At 64.1% G+C, this 24234-nt stretch overlaps 2 protein-coding genes across 4 annotated transcripts; both read left to right on the forward strand.

Moving 5' to 3' along the window:
• Positions 1-968: 968 nt before the first annotated feature.
• Positions 969-14241, forward strand: RAPGEF3 (Rap guanine nucleotide exchange factor 3). Of its 3 annotated transcripts, none has more exons than XM_072031930.1 (27): positions 969-1334; positions 6289-6342; positions 6639-6745; positions 6854-6975; positions 7104-7278; positions 7528-7612; positions 7781-7841; positions 8042-8118; positions 8252-8398; positions 8590-8699; positions 8874-8962; positions 9452-9530; positions 9791-9941; positions 10022-10098; positions 10237-10276; positions 10375-10456; positions 10534-10680; positions 10778-10875; positions 11442-11567; positions 11714-11859; positions 11944-12034; positions 12349-12399; positions 12567-12654; positions 12768-12832; positions 13052-13106; positions 13191-13262; positions 13821-14241. In XM_072031930.1, exons 1-27 carry the CDS (start codon positions 1041-1043, stop codon positions 13937-13939), a joined length of 2808 nt encoding a protein of 935 aa, XP_071888031.1. In that variant the 5' UTR covers positions 969-1040; the 3' UTR covers positions 13940-14241. The 3 variants fall into 3 exon arrangements, with proteins under 3 accessions (XP_071888031.1, XP_038028493.2, XP_071888032.1); XM_038172565.2 differs by having other exon boundaries at positions 970-1334; positions 11678-11859; XM_072031931.1 differs by lacking the exon at positions 969-1334 and adding an exon at positions 4744-4978 and having other exon boundaries at positions 11678-11859.
• Positions 14242-15439: 1198 nt separating this feature from the next.
• Positions 15440-23463, forward strand: ENDOU (endonuclease, poly(U) specific). The gene is made up of 8 exons (XM_072031991.1): positions 15440-15838; positions 20037-20228; positions 20628-20799; positions 20912-21111; positions 21205-21318; positions 21406-21512; positions 21817-21959; positions 22417-23463. Exons 1-8 carry the CDS (start codon positions 15781-15783, stop codon positions 22529-22531), a joined length of 1101 nt encoding a protein of 366 aa, XP_071888092.1. The 5' UTR covers positions 15440-15780; the 3' UTR covers positions 22532-23463.
• Positions 23464-24234: the final 771 nt, after the last annotated feature.

Genomic DNA, 24234 nt, shown 5'->3' on the forward strand with positions numbered 1-24234 from the left:
GCCCCAGAGGCGAAGAGGGCGGTGGGAGGAAGGATTGCAGTCCCCATCCTATAGCCTGCTCCTGCTCGGGGGGGTTCCCCAAGGCTGTTTCCACCTCCCCAGGCCCATGTGGGGTGACCTGGAGAAGTGACAGCCCTGGGGAGCCCGGCGGGACCCCAAAATCCCTGGGGTGGCTACGGCAAGCAGGAGCGTGCCAAGGGCGCGCCTCCAACGTGCTGGTGTTCAGCTGGTGTTTCTCATTGCTTTGCTTGCTATTTAAATATAGATCCTTAAAAAATATATATTTAAACGTTAAAGCAGGGTTTATTTCAAAAGTGAAAGTTCACGCTGGCAGAAAAACCTTTCCTTTTAGCCAAAAGCCCCAGCCCCGGCACTCCCAGGACCCCTTGGCCCTGCTCCAGGTCTGCTCCTGAGTCCTCAGCTTTGGGTGCTGGGGGGCCACCTCCCGGCACAAGCCACTCCCGCACCCCTGCACCCCAATCCCTGGGGGTGTCCGGGGGGGGCCAGGAGGGGCAGAGCACCCCAGGAAGGGCAGGGGGCTCCTGGGGGCCACCGCGGTCCCCAGGGATGGGGATGGGAGGTGGGAAGGTTGAGGGGTCCCCAAAAAGGTTGCCAGGGGAAGGGAGGAGTGGGGTGGTCGGGGGGGATCCCCAAAAAGGATGCTGGGGAAAGAAGGGGGGAGGAGTGGGGTGTGTTTTTTTCGGGGGGGGGTCCCCAAAAAGGATGCTGGGGAGAGGAAGGGGAGATGAGCAGGGTGGTTTGGTGGGGGGGGGGCAGGAAGGATGCCGGTGGAAGGAGCAGCAGGGTGATTTTTTTTGGGGGGGGGGACCCCCCAAAAAAAAAAAACGATGCCGGGGGAGGGAGGAGCGGGACGGATTGGGCGGGACGGGGCGGGACGGGGCGCTGGGGACGGCCCCCCCCGGGGCTCCGCTCTCCTTCTCCCGGCCCCGCTCCGGGGCGGGGCGCGCCCGGCACCGGCACCGGCACCGGCACCGGCACCGGCACCGGCACCGGCACCGGCCCCGCCGCGCCGCCCCCGCATGAAGGTGCGCGGGGCCGGGACCGGCACCGGCACCGGCACCGGGGGCGCAAACGGGGAGGCGGCGGCGCGGCGGGGGGCGGCGGCGCTGGGGCCCCGGTGCCGCTTGGAAGCGGGGAGAAGCGGGCTGGAGAGGGGTCCCGGAGGTCCCCCACCGCCCTCCGGTGGGTTCGGGGGGGACGGGAAGAGGCTGCCGGTGCTGCTGAGGAAGATGCACTTGTTCCGGAGCTCCAGCTATGAGATCCGGCTGGAGGGAGAAGGGGGAAGCTTGCCCCGCATCCAGGGAATCCGCTGGGTGAGTGGGGACGCGGGGACGCGGGGACAGACGTGGGGACAGCAGGGGAATGGGGACGGACACAGGGACACGGGGACAGACACAGGGACACGGGGACAGCAGGGGCGTGGGGACGGACATGGGGACTGCAGGGACAGGGGGACAGTAGGGGCATGGGGATGGACATGGGGACATGGGGGTAGCAGGGATGTGGGGACAGCAGGGACATGGGGACGGGGGGACATGGAGACAGACATGGGGACAGTGGGGGCATGAGGACAGACGTGGGGACAGTGGGGACATGGAGACAGCAGGGACATGGATACAGATATGGGGACAGCAGGGACCTGGGGACAGCAGGGACAACAGTCACCAACCCCACCTGCAGGAGCCCCCAGCACCCCTCAGCATCCCTCCCTGCACCCGGAGGGCTGGGGGCTGCGAGGTGGAGCCGAGCGGGACCCCCACCCTTATCGCAGCCCCCAGCCCCAATTTGTAGGGCAGCTCCGGCCTTCCCGAGCCCCCCCAGGTGGGCTGGCAGGGGGCCATGAGCTGCGCCCTGCTCCGGTTTGCAGCCTGCGGGGCCAGGCGTGCGGCGAGCACCCTTGGGTGGCCGCCAGCCCCGGCCCCTTCTCCGGGGCGCAGCGGGGGCACGAAACGAGCCCGGGGCCGTCGTGCTCCAGCGCTCAGCACCCGGGCAGAGCACCCCGACCTGCAGCCAGCCAGCAGGAAACACCTTCCCCGTGCCCGTGGCACGCAGGGTTCAACACGTTCCCTCCCCGCTGGCGGCTCAGCCCGTTTCTCCAGGCGGAACCGGTCGCTTGGCAGCGGGACTGTGCCCAGCGCCACGGCCTCCGGCCCCCCAGCCCGCTGCCAACCCCCTTTGCCAGCCCCTGGGGTCCCCGCTGGTGGCCCCCCGCTGTCCCCCGGGTGCTGGAGGTGGCCGCAGGCACCCGATGTCCTAGCCGAGCCCCGTGGCCGCCCGCCTTCCCCTTCCCACGCTGCCTGAGCCGGCACAAACGTTCTTAAGGACTAAGGAGAAATCGCTTTGCGTGCTTTTGTGCCGTCTGCAAGCTCTTTCACAAGCAGAATTCTCTTTTTTTTTTTTCCTTTCCCCTCCCCTTCGTTCTGATGTTTTCCTCCCCAGAACGTGCAGGGACTGCCTCCCTTTGGGGTATTTTTATTTAAAGAGCAGAGGGCTCGGGACAGCAGCAGGTCGCGGCGCCTGCTGGTTTCCAGTGCTGGGCTACCAAAAATCTGGCAAAATCTGACAGCGCGGTGGCACGTGCAGCGTGGCAGGAGCGTCCCCTCCTGCATGGCTCCCCCCTGATGGGCATTTGAGGGGATTCTTTTGGGGAGGGGGACAGAGGGGGTGTTTTCCCCTGTTTTTGCAGGTCTGAGGGTGCTCGGGTGGTTGGGAGCCGTCTGGCTGTGCCTAGGTGACGCAGTGTCCCTTGTCCCCACGGCCACAAGCTCCTGGAAGCTCCTCGTCGTGTGTGGCTCTGTCCCGTCCCTCTTGGGGACCCTCTTGCCTGTCCCCACAGCCACCAGCTCTCCTCCAGCTCTGCTCTTTGCCACGAGGCTCCAGCGTCCCCAAAAACTGCACCCATCCCGCAGCACAAGCACCATCATCACTGCATCCCTGGAGAGGTCCCCTTGGAGACCCCTCCCCGGCGAGGGTCCCGGGGGGGTGGGAAACCAGCCCCTGGCTGTCTGCCGTGCCTTTGGAGCCTGCGGATGGGCGAGGACTTTCTCCGGAGCCGTAAAGCCTGAAATAGCTCCTGTTGTTTTTCCTCGGGATCCCAAACAAAGCGGCGCGCGAGCGCGGAACGGTCGCTGCCGGCCTTGGCCGCTCGCCCGCGGCTGCCGGATTTCTGGAGACCGGCAGGATCCCAGCGCCCCCGTGTCCCGTAAGCAGGAAGATGGAAACAGGCAACTCCTTCGGAAGCGCTTTGGAGACGGCGGCCGCGATGCTGCGACGACCTGGGGGGGGGACATCCTGTGGGGCCAGCCCTGGGAACTCACCCAGCTCCCGTGCGCGGGGAGCGGGCGTGCTTGGGAAGGCGTTTTGGGGGGATTTTGCCCAAGTTTTCCAGAGCTGGTTTTGCAACGAGCAGGGAGAAATCTCCCCGTGCAACCGTCCTTGGGTTTTTCTCGGTCTCCTTCGCCGTCCTTGCTTCGAGGAGGACCGTGGCACGTCCTGGCTCGCGGCCCCAAGGACAGACCCGCGTCGCGGGGTGACGGCGAAGCCCGTCCCGTGCGGGGCCGGCGCGGGTGGCATCGCCCTGCGGGTCCCTCGGGAGGCAGCTCCACGCTCCTCAGCCCGGGCTCCAGTTTGCAAACATTTGCTCTGCGATTGCCGGAGCGTTTCCTGCTCCGCGGGGCGTCACGGGACTCGGGAAAGTTTGCAGAGTGAGTAAGCGGCGGCGCCCCGACTTTGGTGACAGTGGCCAGGCTGGGAGCGTCCCCGGGGACCTGCCACTTGTTTTCCATCTGTCCGACTCCCAAATTGCTCCTGAGCCTCTTGCAAACTGCTGCCTGAGGGCTCGAGCTCCAGAGGAAGAAGAGGAGGAGGAAGAAGCCCTGGGGGTTTGGGAAGGGCTGAGGCAGGCAGAGCACCCGGCCGTGCGCCCACCTCCATCACCTGCCTGCACCCAGAGGTGCCGGGGCCGTTTGGTTTCCCCTCAGCTCCCTGCTGGGTGTTTTTTTTCCCCTCGAATTCCCTCGCAGAGGAGGATTCTGCAGCTCGTCGCCCTTAATTCCATCACTGGGGCTTCCATCGGGGCCGTCCCTCTTGCTGGGGTTGCCCACACCACCGCCGCCAGCCCGGAGCCAGCAGATTTGAGGAGGATCTGGCCCAGAAGACGCCAAATCGCCAAAATTACATTCTGAGCACCCACCCCTCCACCACCAGCCCCGAGTGCTTCAGGACCCTTCTCAAAGCAACCAGAAACAACCGGGGGGGGATCCCACAAAGCCTCCCCTTGGGGACGAGCCCCCGCAGCACCCGAGGAGGATGCTCCTCGCTGCGTTTTGGGGTTAACGCTTCGAGGGCAGCGGCTGCCTCCATGGAAAACTGGTCTGACTGGGCTGGGATGCGCTGGGGACGGATTCAGCACATGTCTCGGAGAGGACAGGTTGTTTGTTCAGGGCCGTGGCCGTGTGGGAGGTGAAACATCCCTGGAGGTTTAACCGGAGCTGTTGGAGCAGCGCGGTTTTCGGAGCGGACGAGGATGGTGCGAGCAGCTGGAAGCGTTTCCATCTCATCCAGCAGCCCCGTTGGGTGCCCGGAGTGGATTTTTTTTTTTTTTTTTTTGGCAATGCCACGCTTTCGTGATGCCTGGCAGGGTCTGTGGCTTTGGATCGCAGCACGCACCCTGCACGCGGAGGCAGCTCCCAGCAGTTCCCGACGGTGCCGTGATGGATTGCGCCAGGAAGGAGTCCCCGAGCCCAGCAGGGCGATGCTATTTCGGGACTGGCCTTGGTGAACGGCGGAGACGTTGGAGGAGCTGCTTTAGAAAACAGCTCTGGGTCAGCCCATCGCGTGTCGAGCCGGTGTCACTTAAACAAAGCAAGAATCAGCGGGTGACCGGGGTTTCCGTCCCTAAAAGATGCATTTGTACCAAGCAAGGGTTTGGAGAAGGAGGGAGAGGCTCAGCACCGAGGTATGAGAGCTGCGAAGGGCAGGGAGGAGCTCCCAGGGATGACTTTGGGGCTCAGCTTCACAAGCACTGGGGAGGGGAATTATCTTCTGCCCCCTCCCAGCGACTCGCAGCTCGGCCCTCCTGATCTGGAAGCGGTGCCTTTGCACAGGACAGAGATTTTTGGCCTCCCTTTAACCCACCCAGCCCCTTTCTGCAGCAAATTCAGCGTCCCCAGTGCCCTGCGGTAAGGAGTGCCCCTGGTTTGTGCCCCCCTGCCCACCCCATTTCATTCACGTCTGCTCCTTCGACTTGCAAGAGACCCTCGTTGGCTTCCTATTGGGTTGGGTTCCTATTTTCTTCCCTTCCTGCCAACACCCATTCCACTATTTGCATTTTTTACAGCTACGGAGGCCTGGGCTCCTGCTGCGCTCGAGGAGTAACCATCAGCCCGGAGCCTCTGACCACGAAAAAGGGGAATTTGGGCTTGTTTCCTTCCCATACCCCATCCTCACCTATGTCTGGGCTGAATTTCACCCACGGCTCTGCTTCCCTGCTGGGAACACAAAAACTCATCCCCAGGAGGCTCCATCCCCTCGTGCACCTGAACGTTAGTGCTGAATGCGACTGCACCGTGTTGGCACGAGCCCGGTGCTCGGGAGCTTCCAGGATCCCCCCTAAAATCCTTTGGGGAAAAACAAAACAAAACAAAACAAAACAAAAAACTTCAATTTTGCCACCTGCAGCCCTCTGTCTGGCCGCTGAGCTCCTGCAGTTGTGGGACCACCACGTCCCGGTGCTGTTCCTGTTTAGTTTCCAGGATTTATTGCGCGAGCTTTTCTGGCTGTGCCTTGATCCAGGACCAGTCCCTGATGTGTTACCTGCAAAAAGGGGTTTGGGCATGGACAAAATTCGTCCTCATCATCGCTCTCTGCCATCCTCGTCCTGCTGGCAGTGGGTCTGCTCCTCCAGCTCTTTCCTCTGGAGTTTGTGATCTTTTCCCCCCTCTTCATTTGGAGCCGGCTTCAAAGCTGGAGGAAAAAACTTGGGGCCTTCCCTCTCCCTGCCTTGGGGCCGCTCCGGCTTCCCGTGGGGCTTTCTGATGTCCCCCCCCTGAGTGGCGTTTGCTCCGTGGCTCCAATAAGGCTCCTTTGATCCTTGTTTGCGAGGGTTTTACTTTTAACTTCCTTCTTTTATCTCCCGGCTCGCTTGTTTGAATGCGCTTTCCGTCCTGGAGTTAAACATCACCGCCTGGGGGGGCGTTTTGCAGGGTCAAGTCCCCGGTGTGCAAGGCCCCCCAAGCCACCAAACCCTTTTTTTTTTTGGTTTTCCAGACCCCGCTTTTGGACACTGAGTCCTCGCTGGAGTATGGACACAGCCTTACCCAGGTGGGTGCACAGGGGATACCCCTAAGGACATGATTTTGGTGCTTGGGAAAGGGGCGAGGGGGGGCAGAAACGTCTCCAAGGCTGCGCTGGGTAGGGGGCCGTGGTGGGATGGGCAATCCCTTGGGTTTCTGGGGCTGGGGATGGAGGTCCTGGGGTGCTGGGATGGGGTCAAGGCATAGCACCCTGGCACCAAATTGGGGACGTTGAGCAGGAACCCTGCTGGTGTGGAGGTGTCCGTCACTGCCTGTGCCCTCCTGGCCGCCCCACAAACCATATAACCTCATTTCCCCCACAAGGCATCCTCAGAGAAGATCTGGCGAGCCGGGAAGCTCCTCTTCACCCACCTCACCAGCACCTGCCCCGGCCTCATCCGGGACCACAAGCATCACCTGCGGCACCACAGGTGGGACAGCGAGGGGCTGCCGAGGACCCTCCGAGGAGAGCTTGGCCGTGCTCCTGGGTGCTGTAATCCCATTTTGGGGGCACTTCTCAACGCTTCTCCCCCTTGCAGGCAGTGCTGCTCGGGGAAGGAGCTGGTGGACTGGCTGCTGAACGCGGGGCTGGGCGTCCAGACGCGGAGCCAGGCTGTTGGGGTGGGCCAAGTGCTGGTGGACGGAGGGGTCCTGACGCACGGTGAGCACCACCGGGGCCCCTCTGGGCCTTTGGGTGCTGGGTGCACTGGGTCACCCGGCTCCTGTGGTCTCCCTTGGGTGCTTGTGGTGCCACGCACGCCCAAGCTGATGTGCATTTCCACCCCGCAGTCAAGCAGGAGTGGCATTTCCAGGACAAGGACACGCAGTTTTATCGTTTCGCCGAGCTGGAGCTGAGCCCCGAGCCCGGCGCGGGGCTGCGGGACGCGGAGGAGCTGCTGGAGGCCGTGGCTTTCCTGGCCCAGCTGGGTCCCGACGCGCTGCTCACCATGGCCCTGCGCAAGCCGTGAGTGCCTGGGGGCTCCCAGGGGGCCGGGGGGGCTCATTGGGACCCTGCTCCACGCAGCTCTGGAGATGCCAAAGGTTGCTGCGGATGGGGTGCGCCGAGCATCCCTTCCCCAGCTGCCAGGTCGAGGACTTGAGGGGGTGCCACCGGCTTGTGCCCGCAGCAAGGTGGCACCCGAGGAGGTGGCGGGGAGGGGTGCAGGGCCCTGGGGTGCTCACGGTGGCCTCTCACCCACCTTTCTCCTGCCAGGCCAGCCCAGCGCACGGAGGACGAGCTGGAGCTGATATTTGAGGAGCTGCTCCACATTAAAGCCGTGGCTCACCTCTCCAACTCAGTGAGTGCCCCCCACACCTTCCTCCATCCCCTCCCAAATCCTCCTGCATCCTCCTCCTCCTCTTCTGGCCCTCTCCAGACGTCCCTGGGGCGCCCTTCCACCCCGCCACCCCATCCCGAGCGTGTCCCCTCCTCGCTTGGCCCTAAGGGTGGGCGCCTCTTGCCGCAGGTGAAGCGGGAGCTGGCGGCCGTGCTGATGTTCGAGTCACACCAGCGAGCTGGCACCGTGCGTGAGTACCGAGTAGCTCAGATGTCCCCAAGGACAGGATGTCCCCAAGGACAGGGTCCCCAGGCGGGGTGGACGTTGCCCTCGGTGCAGAGGCTCCAGCTGGATTTTCTTGGACCGGGGACGGTGGGGCTGGGTGGGATGGGGCTGATGAGGGGTGCTGGGGGTCTCCCCAGAGAAAACCCATCGTTTTTTTCCCCGCAGTGTTCAGCCAAGGAGACAAAGGCACCTCGTGGTACATCGTCTGGAAGGGCTCGGTGAACGTGGTCACCCACGGCAAGGTGGGTGCGTCCCTGCGCGGCCACCTTGTCCCCGATACCACCGGGTGCCGAGGCGTGGGGCTCTCCAGACACCCTGCATCCCCCACCCGGAGCAGGGGACCGGGGTTTTCACCCCATCCCTGTCCCCCCGCAGGGTTTGGTGGCCACCCTGCACGAGGGGGACGATTTTGGGCAGCTGGCGCTGGTGAACGACGCGCCCCGGGCGGCCAGCATCATCCTGCGGGAGGACAACTGCCACTTCTTGCGGGTGGACAAGCAGGACTTCAACCACATCCTCAAGGTGGGCAGGGGGTCCGGGGGGGGTCCCGTGTTGGGCACGGCACCAGCACCCCATCCTGGGCACCCTCCCGGGGCTGTGGGATGCGCAGAGCCGTGGGGTTTGTAGGGTAGGGCAGTTCTCCGCGTGCCGATGTGATTTTTGGGGCGCTCCCCAAAATGTGGTGCTTTCCCTTGGCCACCTTCCCCCTGTAGGACGTGGAGGCCAACACCATGCGGCTGAAGGAGCACGGGAAGGTGGTGCTGGTGCTGCAGAAAAACCTGCAGGGTGGCAGCAGCCAGCCGGCCGCGGCGCGGAGCAGCAGGTGACAGCCTCCTGTCCCCGTCCCTCCTTCCCGGGGCTGCCACCCCACATCTCCTGCCCTTCGGCCACCTCCCTGGCCGTGGCCGGGCTCCTCAGCCCCATTCCAGGGGTAGGATGGGGAGGGCACGCCGTGCTCGCTGTCCTTTCCCTAATGTGCCCCATCCTCTGCCCCCAGGTACCTGGTGATGGCCGGGACGCCGGAGAAGATCCTCGAGCATCTGCTGGAGTTCATGAGGCTCGACGCCACGCTCTACGACCCCGTGGGTAGGTGGGGACCTGGCACAGGGGGTCCCGGCAAGGGGATCCCTGCTCCCCGTGTTGTCACCACTCCAGGAGTTGAACCAAAAAAGCCACTTTTCTCACCACAAAATCCCTCGCCCGGGCTGGGAGAGAGGAGCAGCTCCGGAGCATCTCCTCCCTCCTCGCCCACGGCCCCGCGCCTCCCTTCGGAGAGCAGCAGAAGAGGGTGAGGCAGGAGCTGGGAGCCAGGAGATGTCCCCAGCGGGCAAAAAATGCGAGCTGCTGAGCTGGCGCCAGCCGAGGCCGCTTGGAGTCGAATCTCCTCCGAGCGCGGAGCTTTCCCCTTCTTTTCAAAGTTAAAAAAATTTGCTCAACCCTTTCCCGGCCATTTAGGAGCAAAAAGTGACCGGCAAGGAGCCCGCTTGTTGTGGGTGGGGGGGAAGATCCCAGGGCAACCCCAAAGGGGTCAGGGGTGTCCTGAAGGGTGGTGGGGGCTGTCCTGCTCTCTTCCAGACACCCTCCTGGGGGATTTCCTGCTCACCTACACCGTCTTCATGCCGACCTCGCAGCTCTGCAGAGCCCTGCTGCACCAATATCCTTCTGTGGCTGGACTGGGGGGGTCCACGGCGTGCACCCCCTCGCTGGGGACCAGCGGGCTCAGCTTGGCCCCTGCCACCCCAGTGGGACACCAGGGCTTGGCTGTGGGAACCCCAAACCCCGCAGGCACATCCCCGTTCCCATCCCATCCTTGCGGGTGAGGGGGTCCCCTCGCTGCCCTGCCCGCTCCCCCAGCCCCACGCCACCTCCCCCAGCCCCACGCCAGTCCAAACCAGTGCCCTTAACTGGTCCCAGTTTCCGCGCGGAGCCGCTGGAGGGCTCGGAGCAGGAGAAGGCCACCTACTCCCTGCACAAACGCCGCAAGATCCTGCGCTTGGTGAGCCAGTGGGTGCTGCTCTACGGCCGCCTGCTGCAGGGCGACCGCAGCACCACGGCTCTGCTGCAGGTACCGGGGGCTGGGGGGGCGTCCCCGGGAGGGGTCCGGCCACCGCCACGCGGCGCTGACCCCCCCCTTGCCTCCCCCAGAACCTCGCCGATTTGGCGAGCCGGGACCCCCGTTTGGGAGGGATGGTGCAGGAGCAGGAACGCCGGCGGACCCGAGTGTGAGTTCTTTGCCCCCGGGGGGGTCGTGGAGAGCAGCCGGACCCCCGGTGTCACCCCGGTGTCCTTGTCCCCACGGGGGTCCCCAGGGGGGTGGCGTTTCACCTGCTCCAGGGGTTTTAACACCTCTCTCCTTGCAGGTTGGAGAACGGAGACGGCAGCGTTTCTCCCCAGCCCAAGGTAAGGGGGGCGGTGGGTCAGGGGGAGCTGGGACCCCCCCAGGAGAGGGGTGGCTTTGGGGACGGCATCGTGCCCGCTCTCTCCCACCTCGGGCACAGGCTCGGAGCTCCGTGAGCTGGCTGGCGAGCCAGGAAGAGGCGGCTTTGAGCAGCAGCTGTGCCTTACGAGCCCAGGATAAAGGTAGGGGGGCTCCCGGGGGGGTGTGTGTGGGGGTCCCCTTTCCTCCGGCCACCCTGCTGAAGAATGAACGCCCGCAGTGCCCTACGAGATCTACAGACCCGACCACTCGTGCCTCGTCACGGTGCTGCCCATCAACGCCTCGGTGCGGGACGTCCTGCGGTCCCTCGCCCCCCAGCTCGGCCGGGACCGGGAGCACCTCCTGGTGAAGGTGAATTCGGCTGGAGGTGAGGATTCACCCCCCACCCCCCACCCCGGGGGGCACCCTGGGGTCCCTCTCCCGTGATGAGGGGAGCTGCAGGATCATCGCCCTGCCTCCTGCAGATAAAGTGGGGCTGCAGCTGGACGCCGTGGGGGTGTTCACCTCGCTGGGGCTCAACGAGCGGCTCTTTGCCGTGAGCGTGGAGGAGCTGGGAGGCTTGGTGAGCACCGGGGCTCTGCTGGGGGGGGGGGGCAGCACGGGGCTGGGAGCTGCTGGAGGGGGACAGCGGCGTGGTTAGGGTGCTCTGGGGGGTGGGAAGTGGGCTGGGCATCGCTTGGCCCCGTGGAGCGAGGCTGCTCCCGCTCGCTCCTGGTCCCTCTGTGGGTCCTGGGGGTGATGGGGGGGTCCAGGAGCCAAGATAGAGGTGGGGGGGGGTTGAGTGGGATGAGCAAGAGGTGATGGAGAGGGAGCCATGAGCAATTTAGGGTCATCCATGAGTCGTGCTGAGCAATATAGGGTCATCCAGGAGCCATGCAGAGCTTTATAGGGTCATCCATGAGCCATGTTGGAGGTGGTGGATAGGGTTTGGTGAGCTGAGCGAGGGGCAGCAGAGGAAGAGGAGCAGTGAGGCAGGCTGGAGATGATGAAGGGGGGGCATGGGGCAAGCCAGAGGTGCTGCAGGGGGGTCCCGAGCCTACCTAGAAGCGATGGAGGAGGCTCGGTGAGCCCAGCCATGGACATGGGCATGGCTCCGACCCCAGCCCCTCACCCTTCCCCTGCGTGCAGACCCCCCACCCCGAGCAGCTGGGCCCCCACGTCGGCTCCTCGGAGACCTTGGACCTCATCAGCTCCAAGGACCTGGCGAGCCACCTGACGGATTACGACTGGAACCTCTTCAAGAGCATCCACCAGGTACGGGGCAAGCGCCCGGACCGGCACCTGGAAGGGGAAACCTCCCCCGAGACCCCCCCCCCCTTTGGCCACCCCCTCGGTCACCCTCAGGCCCCCCGCCGGCCCCGCAGGTGGAGATGATCCACTACATCGTGGGGCCGCAGCAGTTTCACGAGGTGACCACGGCCAACCTGGAGCGCGTCATGCGGCGCTTCAACGAGCTGCAGTACTGGGTGGCCACGGAGCTCTGCCTCTGCCCCGAGGTGGGCAGGAGAGCCCAGCTCCTCCGCAAGTTCATCAAGCTGGCTGCGCAGTGAGTGTCCCCGTCCCCGTCCCCGTCCCTGTCACCATCGGGACCGGCTGGGGGTCTCCAAGCTGAGCCCAGCCCTGCCCGCAGCCTCAAGGAGCAGAAGAACCTCAATTCCTTCTTCGCGGTGATGTTTGGGGTCAGCAACACGGCCGTCAGCCGCCTCGCCAAGACCTGGGAGGTAACGGGTCCCCCCCGGGACAGAGCCGGGTTCCCTGGGCTAGAAAAGGGATTGGGGTGGCTGGGCTGCTGGGATCCGAGCTGACCCCAAAAGGTTTGGGGGTGTAGGGGGGCAGGATGTGCCCGTGCATCCATGGTTGGATCCTAAATCCGTGCACCGCGGTGGAAACGGGCTCCAAGCTCCCCTGGAGCAAGCTTGGAGCCCGGAGAGGGGCACTGGGATGGGGGGCTCGGAGGTGCCCCTAGATTTAAGGGGGGCTTCAGGTGTAGTTGGGGGGATGCATGAGGCCATCCTGACCCCCTCTCTCCGCGCAGAGGCTGCCCCACAAGATCCGCAAGCTGCACGCAGCGCTGGAGAGGATGCTGGTGAGCGCGGACACTGTGCAGAGCTGGGGAGGGGGCATGGGGTTGGGGCAGGGGGTAGAGCGGGGGGCACTCCCTTCTCCCAAATTTGGGGCCGTGCCGAGCATCAGGGCACCAGAGCCCCCTCCCCTGGAGACCCCCACCCCACTGAGCTCCCGCTCTGTCCCCAGGACCCGTCGTGGAACCACCGGGTCTATCGCCTGGCCGTCGCCAAGCTGAGCCCCCCCATCATCCCCTTCGTCCCCCTCCTCCTCAAAGGTGGGTGCCGCAGCTCTGGGGGCCCTTTGCATGCACCCAGCCCTCCCCAGGGAGCAGGAAACCAAGCCGGGGGCTCTTTCTGATCCCCAAATCCCCCCCCCCCCTTGCTGCAGACATGACCTTCATCCACGAGGGCAATCGCACGCTGGCCGAGAACCTCATCAACTTTGAGAAGATGGTGAGTGCTGGGGGGGTCCGGGGGGGTCCCTCCTTGCCGTTCCCTTGGGGAGGCAGACCCAGAGCATCCACACAGCATCACGAAACCCCCCCTCTCCTCCAGGGACCAGGACCCCCTTGCTGATGGGGTGGGGGTCACGGGGCGGCTGTTGCTCAAGCTGCATGGGGGGGGCAAAACCGTGCCGGGTGGCAGCAAGTGACCTTTGTGCATTGCCCACAGCACATGATGGCCAAGACGGTGCGTGTCCTGCAGCGCTGCCGGGGTCAGGCGCACGGTGAGTGCCCCCTGGGGTGGGGGGCGAGTTGAGGTCCCCCCCCTTGGGGCTGTAGCTCAGCTCCTGCTCTCCCTCCGCACCCAGCTCCGCTGTCCCCGCTGCGGAGCCGCTCCCCGCATCGCCCAGAGGACCCCAAGGCCGTCAGGATGAGCACGTGTACGTTGGGTGTTGGGGCTACGTGGGTGCCCACCGTCCTTCCCTGGGGGGCACCCTGAGGGCAGCAGCTTGGCTGCAGGGGAAGAAAATTGGGCAGGGGGTGGTGGAGCCTTGGGGCGCGCAGGGGTGGAGGGCGAGCTCCTGCTCCCTGCCATCCCCAGCTGGGCATTGCTTTGCCCCGTGGAGCAAGTCTGTTCCTGCTCCTACTGCTCCTGGGGGTGATGGGGGGGTCCATGGGATGGGATGGGGGTGATGGGGGGGGATTTTGGTGTGCTGGGCTAGAGGAAAGGGAGGGGGACCCGTGTGCCGTGCTGGAGGTGGTGGAGGAGGTTCAAGGAGCTGAGCTAAAGGTGATGGAGGGGATCAGAGAGAATAGCTGGAAAAAAATGGAGGGGATTTCGGTGAGCTGGGCAATAAGGGGTGGAGGGGGAGCCAAAAACCAAGCGGGAGGTGATGGAGCAGGACCCCTGAATCCGGCCACAGGGGGTGCACGAGCCGAGCAGGGAGCGATGGAGGGGGCTGAGGGAGCCCGGCTCTGAGCCCAGCTCTCCACCGCAGGCTCGGAGCAGTCCCTGAGCGTGCGGAGCCCCGTCTCCACCTGGGCCTACCTGCAGCACCTGAAAGCCATTGACAGCCAGAAGGAGCTGCTGCGGCTCTCCCGAGACCTGGAGTCCTGACGGGCAGGAAGGGGAACGGAGCAGGGACGCAGCGGGGACGCGGCAGCGCACGCACGCATGTGTGTGTGTGTGCCGGATGGGGGGCAGCCCTCAGCTCTGCTCCCCACGGCTCAGGGCGCACGGGGACACCCTGGAGCTGGCCAAGAGCCTCTGCTCGGCCGTGCCCCAGACCCCAAAGCCCCGGTCCTGGCAGAGCACAGCAGCCAGGAGCCCACCAGGGGGGGGGCTGCGGGCAGGCGAGGCCACGGACAGCAGGGTGGGGAGCCCCCACGCAGCGAGCAATAGAGGTATTTTTGTATGCACGGCTGCAGTCACCTTTCTTCGCCACGCAGCAGCCCCGGTTCACCCTTTGCAGGAGCTGGGGTGGGGGGAAGGAGCCCCGGCTGCCCCACACCGATGCTGCTCGCCCCGGGGGTGCTGGGCTGGAAGGTGCCCATTGCTCCTCGTGGCTCTGGCTTGTGCCACCCCAGAGGGGGCCACCCCGATCCTGTACCCTGCTGGTCCCCCGGGAGGTGTCACGTCCCCAGGACCAGCTTTGGGATGCTGCACAGCCCCAGAAGCTGAGCCTGGGCCGAGCGCAGCTGCCTGCGTGCCTCAGTTTCCCCACCCAGATGGGGCTCAAGCAGCCACGCGTGGCAGCAGCCTCCTTGGCACAAGAGGCAGCCGATGCGCGGAGTCAGCGCGGGATGACGTGAAAACAACCCAGAAAACAAAACTGCTGTCAGCAAGGACAAGTCAACGGGGTCACCGGCCCAGGGTGGAGGGGGAGGAAATGACTGAGGGGTGAGGAGGAAGCCAAACCTGGCCCTTATTACACCAAACGCTGCTCACCTGTGCCAGATGATGCATCCCGGCGGGGTTAAGGCTGTTGCAAGGCTCCTACGTGCACAGGGTGTGTTGCAGGCAGCTGTCGGGTGGTTTGCTGCTCAGAAATCCCTTCCTCTGGGCTGGAGGGGGCAGTTGGTGGGGGTGATGCCCTTAATTTGGGGTGGGGGCAATGCTCCCTGCATGGGGAGGTCCTGTCCTGGTTCTGCTGGCGGTGAGGGCGCAGGGGTGGGCAGGGGAGGTGCTGCAGCAAGGGTTTTTTTTTGTCTGTGCAGCAGGAAAATGCTGGGCCCTGGGGTTTAGGCTCCGGGTGAGGCTCCCTGAGAAACCCCCGGTGCCATACGGGAGGCAAAGGAGGCAAAAAGCAGCAGCCGAGGCGCACCCTGAGGCGCACACCAATGGGTGCCGCTGGTCCCATCGCTCTCCTGGAAGGGCGATGCTTGCAGACACCCAACCGGCCCCCAGAAAGAAGGGGATTGGGATATTTGGGATATTTTCCTGCTGGGGCTCGGGGTAGAGCCCCATAAGCAGCTGTGGTGCTGAGCTGTGCTGGGGGCTGCACAAGAAGTCGTTACCCCTGCAATTAACCGGGGGTAGAAGGGTGCCAAGGGGGCAGGAGGGGATTTAGCACCAGGTGCTAGGGTGGCACCGAGTTGTGGCACTGATCCATGGGGACGTGGGGGCTGTGGGCAGGCGGGGAGCCCCCTCCCCAGAAGCTTTCCCTTTGCTCCTCGATCGCTGCCCGGGGGGGGAAACTCGGGCGCGAGGAGTGGAGCAACGCAGGGAGCTGGATTTACCAGCCCTCCTCCCACTCCGGGCAGCCTGTAATTAGGACGTGCGCCTAACGAGCTTTGCCAAAGTCGGGGCGCAGCCTGCCCGCGAGCTCCTCGGTGGCACCGGGCTCCTCCCTCGGCTCCCGGGGCCCCACATATAGCAGGGAGCGCCGAGCAGCACCCACATTTCCAGCTGGTTTCTCCGGGGTGCTCCCAAGCGCCCTGCTCAGCTCCTGCAGGACGATGAAGCCCTGGATGCTCCTCGTCGGGGTGGGGATGGCCTTGGGCTGCGTGGCCGGCCGTGAGTAGCAGGGCCTGGCTTGGGGAGGGGGCTGGAAGCGGGCTGGGGGCTCGCTGAGGGTCGGATCCAGCAGAGGTTTGTAGGGGAATGGGTGGAGGGTGGTGGTCGGGGGGTTCCTCCAGTTCTGGGGGCTCAGCTGGAGAGGAGGGGGCTTCGTCCTTCTCTTTGCTGCATTGTGACCCCCCCTGGGTTGCTCCCCTCTGCGTTCTGCTGGGCTTTCTTCACCCAAATTCACCTTCCTCTGCATCCTGGGGGAGGATTAGAGGCAATATTTCCCCACTACCTTACCCCCAGTCCTCCCAGCCGATGCTGGAGGGGAGCCCATCGGCTGCAGGGAGAGCACGGCACGAGCTGGGGTGCCTTGCCCATCACAAGCACTGCCCAAAAAAAGCCACCAAAGCCCCGCTGTGCTCCCAGGCAGCCCAGCACATCCACACAGCCCATCCCACAGCCCTGGGGCTGGGCATGGACTGGTTGGGGTGGCTGTACTGGCACAGCCCCAGTGTCCAGGCTGGAAGCGCACTGGGATTAACTGGGGCTCCCAGCACCGAGTTGCTTCTCGCCCTGGTTTCATCCTGAGCCAGGTCCCGGCTTTTGGTCGGTGAGCAAAGCCTCGGGGGTGCTGAGTGAGAGCTGTGATCTGCCCGCACAGCCCCAAAACTGCTGGCAGCTCCCAGGTCATCAGCTGGGATCCTGTGGGGCAGGTCGGGTGGCTCCGGGAAGTGGATTTGGCGGCGTTTGGTCATCCCATCCGTCACGCCGAGATCGTCATCGCGGGTGCTGGCTGGCGTGTGGCACGGCCTCTGGCTGGAGAAGGGCACGTGGTTCATGTGGGACAAGGGATTTAGGAGATGGGGCAGAGCAGCAAGCCCAGGTTGGGGCTCCTGGAGCATCAGGGATGGAGCACGAGGCAGGTGGAGCTCAGCCAAGGCTGTTTGGAGGTGGGCTCGGGTGGGCGAGCAGGAAAAAAAAATTGGTTTTGGCACAATGCTGCGCCAAGGAGCAGCTTCTGGGCATCGGCTTTGGGGCTTTTTGTTTCCGAGCATCCCGCACGTGGCCGGGTGTTGTCCTGGCCGTGTTCTCACATAAAATGCGAGCTGTAATCCCTTCTCAAGAAGGGAGTTTCATCACTTTTCTGACGTCGCCAGCAGGCTGGATCTGGCCTGGAGGTGAGCGGAGAGGAATTTTTGCAAGGCAGGTGCAGAAGAGGAGCTCCTGCTGCAATCCTTGTTGCTTTTGCAATCCAGCTGGTGGGCTGCCCTGACACTTTGATGTATTCTTGTCTTGCTTAATGCAAGCACCGAAACCGTCCTTGCTTGGAAGCATCACCGGGGTGTGCTGGAGCTGGGGAGCAGATGGCGGGGCAGGACGAGGGACCTGGGACGAGATGAAGGGGGATGCAGCCAAAGGGGAGCTTTGCTCTTCTCCGAGATCCTTCCTCAAGGCCCTGAGAGAATGTGGAGGGATTCTGAAGGCAGACACCGTCCCTGGATGAGGTCCTGAGCAGCCCCCTCTAACTGGACCCCAAATTTCTCTCTGGAGTGATGTGGAGAGGCGGTGGGGCCCCAGCCCCTACCCGGGGGAGCGAGGAGCTGGGGAGCATCTCTGGCTGCTCGTGGCGCACCTCTGCGGTGTAACAACCACCCCGATCCTCAGCCAGGCAGGACGGTGGTGGAGGTTTTGCCCAATTACCCCCAAAATGTTTCCCCACACCTCAGGGAGCGGAGCTGCTTGGGAAATAGCCCGCGTTCTCCCCATCAAAACCTCCTGGCAGAAATGAAGTCGCGTTTGCTCCCGTCCAAAAGCTGCGTTCAGGCAGGGACTGGCCTGGCTGGAGAGCTGAAAATGAGATATTTGACGGTGATTTTTGTCTGGCTCGGTGCTCCCAGAGAAAATCCGTGGGCTGGGCGAGCCCCGTCTCACCGGGGGCCATTCCGAGGGTTTGGTTGCCAAACCCACATCTGGCCTCCACTTGCCTCATCTGGCAAGTGGAGCTTTCTGCTGGGGAAGGGCCAAACACCAGGGGCTGGTCCAGGGAGCGATGGCTCGGAGGAGAGGGCAGGAGGATGGTCCTGGGTCCCCTCCCCACAGCACCAGCAGTGTTTGGGCACGGCTGGCCACCTCCTCCTGCTCCAGCTGCCCTCCTCCAGCCCTGCGAGCTCTCCCACCAGCTCTTCTCTCCCCAAAATCTCCTGCAGCTCCTCTAATTTGACCACCAGGAGTGCCAGGCTGCCCTGCGGCTGCTCGGCTCCGTTTAGGTTTGAACCTCTCCGCAAGGCGAGCAGCTTCTTGCAGTCAACCCCGTGCCCTGCGCTGGGATAAGCCTTGGCTTGCTGCTGCTGCTTTTCGTGGTAGAAACTGATGCTGAACTCACTCCTCCGAGGGATCTGCAGAGCTCCCAGGCTCGGCTGAGTCACTGCATGTCCTGGTACTGGGTTTTGCTGCGACACGCTCGGGCAGCACGCGCCCCGTGACCGTCTTGGTGCTGGCTGGTGTGTGGGCAGCTCCTTTGCGCCTTGCGCAATCCCTCCCGCTGGAAAACGAGCCTGGATGTGTCATCCAGCCCGACTTAGCCCAAATGCTGCTTTTGGGATGGAGAGGGGTGCTCTGCTGCGCCATGGGGATTGCAACTGCTGTGCCCACTGGGGATCCAGACCCGGCTGTCCTGCTGCACGGATGGGTGACACCAGGGCGCACGAGTCCCCAAACTTGTCCCCAAAACCATCGGGTGGCCCTTCCCTCTGCAGCCCTTTCCAGTTGTCCCTGCATCAACATGGGCAAAAATGGGACTGAAACAGCACTGAGGGTGAATTTCCTCAAGGAGCATCCCATGAAATCAAGCAGGATTGTCCTTGCAGCAAGACCAGCCAACAGGGGCTGCTGGGGCAAAGAGGTTTTTCCTCCCAAATCATCACCTATAGGGCCACGTTTCTGCTGTCCCCAAAAACAAAAAATAGATTGGGGAAAACGGAAAAGAGCAGAGCAAGCGAAGTGGCTGCAGAGAGGAGCCACCCAGGGTGACCTCGGAGGTCAGGCTGCGCGCTGCTGGATCAGGATCTGCCCCGTGGGCACGTTTCATTTGCTGGAACCGAAGGCAGGCCACCCAGAGGTGTTGCTCGCCGTGTTTATGCTGCTGCCTGATTGCAGGTTTGCAAGGGAAAGCAACACCCTCTCCTCCAGGGACCGCTTTGCAGGCTGGCTCGGCTGGGGCATGGCCTCTTGGCACATCCCTTGGGGTGATGGCACCAAGGGGGTGTTGGGGAAGCCGTGCCCAGGCTGCCCCATTCATCAGGAGCATCGTGGGCAGAAAAAAGTCACCTTCCCCAAGCACGATGCCTCCTGGCTGTGCCTTAATTAAAACCAAACCTCTGCTCCCACCCCGGTCCCCTACAGCCCAATTTGCTTGGCAGCAGGTGGCCCTTGCCCCTCGGCGAGGTGGCATTTGTGCTATTCAGAGCACGGCTTGAGTTATTTTTAGCTTTGCCACAACGCGTAATAAAGCGCGGGCTGCCCGACGTATTCATCACATAAATAGTTCGGCGGGGAGGCCCCAGTTTGCCCGGCGTGGCGGAAGGACTGGTGGACGGGTAGAAAATGAGGGCGTCTGGAATGTGGCACTCCTCCGCGCTGGGGACGGCTGGGCCTGGGGCGCTGCCTCTGAGCCTGGTGTTAACGGGGTGAATCAGAGCAGGCAATTAGTGGTGGGGAGCCAAAAAGGTGCTTCCCCGTGCCAAGCGACCTGCCAGGGACCCCGGGGTGGCACGTGGCTGTGGCCGAAGGGGAGTGACACGTGGAGATGCGTCCTGGGGACTCAGCCGGTCCAAACGCCACCCCAAAATATTGGGAAAGGATCCTGGACAGCTTCACTGCGGGAGCTTGGTCCTTTCGGCTCCCCCAGGATGGGAGCAGGGAGGGAATGCGCTGAGCTATGGGTTTTGGGGTGCTGCAGCATCCCCACAGTCCGGGGAATGAGGAATTGGCCCAGCTCTGGAGCAGCTGGGGCTCCTTTCCTCGCTCCTTTCCTCGCTCCTGGACACCCTCAGCACCGGTGTCCCCATGCTGTCCCCTGCCACCAGCCAGGACCCAGAGCCACGCAGCAGCTTGGGCAGAAGGCAGAGATGCTCCCAGATTTGGGGACGGATGATGCAGGGCTCCTGGAGCACCCCGCAGCCCACGCTGTTGTTTCTCTCCCCCAAAGAGCTGTACACGGCCCCCGACTCCTGCAAGGGGCGCTGCGAGGAGCCCTACAGCAAGGAGGACGAGTGCCACTGCGACGCCGAGTGCGAGAGCCACTACAACTGCTGCGAGGACTACTACGAGCACTGCCGACCCGGTGGGCACTGCTGCCTGAGGAGGGGGCTCCGTGGGGCTGCTGGAGCCCGGCTTTGGGGTGCCAAGGGCTGGTTCCGTGCGGGCATCCACCCGTTGCCGCTGCGCACTTGTGCGCGTGGTCCTGGGCAGCCCCAGCCTGTGTCTCCAGCACCCTGAGCCCCTTTTCTTGTTTTTGTGCAGGTGGGGAACGGGGCGAGGTAGCAGCACGCAGACATGCCGGCGGTGAGTGGCTCTGGGTCCCCTCTGTGTGCCTCTGGGCTGCTTGGCACCTCTTGTTTTGGCACCTTTGAGGTGCTGCCACCGTTTGTGCAAAGCCTCTGCGTGCTGGTGCTGAGCCTGGAGGTCGAGGACTGATGTCCCCCTCTCACTTAATGAAGGCTCTTGCCCCCAAAATGTGGGGTTGGTGCCGGCTGGGACCCCCCTGCACCCCACGGTCACCCCACACCTCTCCCCGCAGAGGGTTTCTCCAGCAGCCACGATGCCATCAGCGACCAGGAGCTCCTGCAGGTCTCCGAGCAGCTCTACGGGGCCGATCACAACAAAGCCCGGCCCCAGGACATCACCATCAACCCGCAGTACCGGGCTGCCCCCGACGAGACGGATGACCAGGAGGATCGCTCCCCCCGGCCGTGAGTGCGCCCCGGCACTGCCACCAGCGCCCTCACCACGTGCCAAGGGACCTGGCCGTCTGGAGAGGGGTCCAAAAGGGTCTCCAAAGGGTTCCTCTCCTCCCCTCCCCAGGCTCTACGCGTTCGTGAATGAGAAGCTCTTCTCCAAACCCACCTACGCCAGCTTCATCAGGCTGCTGGACAACTACCAGCGGGCGACGGGTCGGGAGGAGGAGGTGACAGCGGAGGAGCTGAGGGAGCAGGACACCTTCCTCCGGGAGGTGATGAAGACCGAGCTGATGAAGAAACTCTTTGCTTTCCTCCATCAGAAAAGTGAGTGTGGAGCCTGGGAGGAATGGGGTCCCTGCGTGTCCATCCCCCAGCTCCTATTTCCCTGCCTCCCTCCCCGTTCTGCTTTACCCGCAGACCGCTACGGCTCCGAGCAGGAGTTCCTCGAGGATTTGAAGGAGATGTGGTTCGGCCTCTACTCCCGAGGCAACGGCGAGAAGGACTCCAGCGGCTTCGAGCACGTCTTCTCGGGTAGAGCCGGCGCGTCCCGGTGGGATGGGGTTAGGGGGTGGGCAGCGGGGGGTACCCGGCTCACCCCAGGGTCTCGTTTGTGCCTAGGGGAGGTTAAAAAAGGGCAAGTGAGCGGGTTTCACAACTGGATCCGCTTCTACCTGCTGGAAAAGCAGGGACTCGTCAACTACTACAGCCACAACTACAACGGGCCAGTGAGTGCTGCCACCATGGGAGGGTTTGGGCAGGGAGCCCCGACCTCGCTCCATCAGCTGCGTCCCGAGGGGGGCAAACGGGGACCCCCCCGGTGCATGGGGCAGAGGTGCTCACCCCTCTGCCCCCCTACATGGATTTTGGGGTGAAAGCAGGGTGGGGAGGTCTGGGGAAGGCGGTTGCAAAGGGCAAAAGAAGCTCCCAGACAGGAGCAGGAGTGAGGCTGGGAGCCTCCTGGAGAGGGCACGAGGGTTTTGCTCGGCTTCTGAGGGTCTCAGCCCCGATCCCCCTTCCCCTGCCCTGCAGTGGGACTCCTACCCCGACGTGCTGGGGCTGCAGTTCAGCTGGGACGGCTTTTACAAGGAGGTGGGCTCCGCCTTCATCGGCTGCAGCCCCGAGTTCGAGTTCGGCGTCTACACCTTGTGCTTCATCGCCCGTCCTGGGAGGGCGTAAGTACGGCACCGCGTCCGTCCGTCCGTCTGTCCTCCTGCCACCGAGCCCTCCTGCTCCCCATGGAGCAGCTGAGTCAGCCCCTGAGCGCTCAGCATGGTTTTTGGGGGTATTACGGGTGGGATTGGGATGGGATGGGGACACCGGGAGCATTTTGGGGAGGGGGGCAAGAGGTGAGCATGGGGCTCAGGGGTGGGATTGGGATGGGGACATGGGGACACCAGGAGCATTTTGGGGAGGGGGGCAAGAGGTGAGCGTGGGGTTCAGGGGTGGGATTGGGATGGGATGGGGACATGGGGACACCAGGAGAGCTTTGGGGAGGGAGGAGAGGTGAGCGTGGGGCTCAGGGGTGGGATTGGGAAGGGGACATGGGGACACCAGGAGAGATTTGGGGAGGGGGGAGAAGTGAACATGGGGCTCAAGGGTGGCACGTGTGTCCCCTGTGTGTCCCCACAGATGCCACCTGAGCCTGGGTGGCCACAGCATCAGCATCCAGACCTACACCTGGACCAAGTCCACCTACGGCCCTGGCAAGAAATACATCGCCACCGCCTACGTGATCTCGCCCTGAGGCTGCCCCCATCCCGGCTGGGAGGAACGGGGCGGCTGCAGCCCCACTGCTCCGGGGCCCTGGGCTGCCCCTCGCTGCAGCCCCCCTGTGTGGGGCAGGATTTGTCCCCCCGTGCGAGGGGGGGAGCCCCGGGACCGACGTGGGGCAGGACGGAGGTGGCTGTGGCCCGCGTGGAGGCAGCGAGGGGAGGGAGGCAGCAGCCCCAGTACCTCCCAGTGATGCATCGCCCAGTCGTGGCAGGAGAGCAGGGGGCAGAGAGGGACCTGCAGTGGAAAGAGGCCCCCCCGAGCGGAATAAATACTGACCCTGGAAGGAGATGCGGTCACCTCCTCGGTGTTGGAGACCCTGCTCTTGCTGCTGTGCCCCGAGGGATGTGCTGTGGGCATCAGCAGCTCTGCCAACCCCCCCATGCCCCAGCCCCATGGACAGGGTGGGCGTTGGGACCCCTGGGTGCTGCCAGGTGCTCCCCAAATTGCCTTTCCCCTGGGGCCACCCCATCCTCCCCGTCCCCTGCTCTTATTTTACCCCATCAGTGCGTGTATAAATGTGTGTGCAAACGGATAAAGAGTGCGGGGCTGCTCCCTTCCATCAGAGACCCCAAGAAGACCCCCCCATAGTCCTGGCTTCCCCATCCCATGGCAATCCAACGCCTGGACAATCCTCCTGGAGATAAAGTCTGCAGGGGGAAATGTGTGCAGGGAAATATCCTTAATATCCCCTTCCCACGCAGGTGCACACGTGCGCAAAGTCCCGGCTCTTTTGGGGACCCCAGGGGACAGCGAACGGCTGAGAACCCCCCCAGGACCGTGGCAGGAACCCCTTCCCCATTTATCTCCACGGCTTCTTGGGGGCACCTCCTTGTTGCCCAGGGTCTGGACCACCAGAGGGGCGAGGACATTTGGCAGAGCAAGCCCTTGCCAGCCAGGCTCGGTGCCCCCACCCGTGCCACTCACCCTGCAGAGTGCCCCCCAAAACGGGGGACCCATGGGGCTGCTGTGTGCCCGCGGCTGCGTCCCCGGGGACCGTCACAGGGGAATCGGGGTCTGCAGAAGGTGCATCCTCCTCCCGGAGCCCAGCTGTGCTCTCCGTGGGGGCCCTCCCCAGTGGCCCCCATTCCCAGCACGGAACTGGAGCTGCTCCAGGCTCCTGGGGCTCTCTGAGCACGGGCACCCCAACATCTCCTGCGCTCGGGGGCACAAATCCCAGACCCTGTGGGCAGCTCAACCAAAGGAGATGGCACCCGTGGAGCTCTATTCCCCACCTCCCCACGCTGTCCCAGCACCCTTGGGGGGGGGCTGACAAAGACCCCTACCACCCCCTTGCTGTTTGAGCCCCCTGAGCTGCCCAGACCCCATCCTTTTCCCTACCCACGCACCCTCTCCTCCTCCCCTTGGCGATTTGGGTGCTGTGGGCAGGACGGCCACCCTCTCGGGGGTGTTGGCTCGCGTGTCATTTTATCCGTGCCCCCCCCGGCTGCCTTCCTGCACCCCCTGGGCTTGCAGCAGCGCCGGTGGGTGCCTGGGGAGGGGATGCTGAGGAGCGCTGAGATTTGAGCTGCCCGACAGATGGCCGGCTGCGACCGCGGCTGGGGAAGGGGTGGGCGTCCCCGCGCCATCTGCCAGGGGTCACGGGTGACCCCCAAACCCCGCCGCAGGGAAAAGGAGGGGTGTGAGAGGAGGTTGGGGGGGTGTGGGGGGGCATGC

This window comes from Anas platyrhynchos, chromosome 34 (assembly GCF_047663525.1).
Source record: "Anas platyrhynchos isolate ZD024472 breed Pekin duck chromosome 34, IASCAAS_PekinDuck_T2T, whole genome shotgun sequence".
NCBI lineage: Eukaryota > Metazoa > Chordata > Aves > Anseriformes > Anatidae > Anas > Anas platyrhynchos.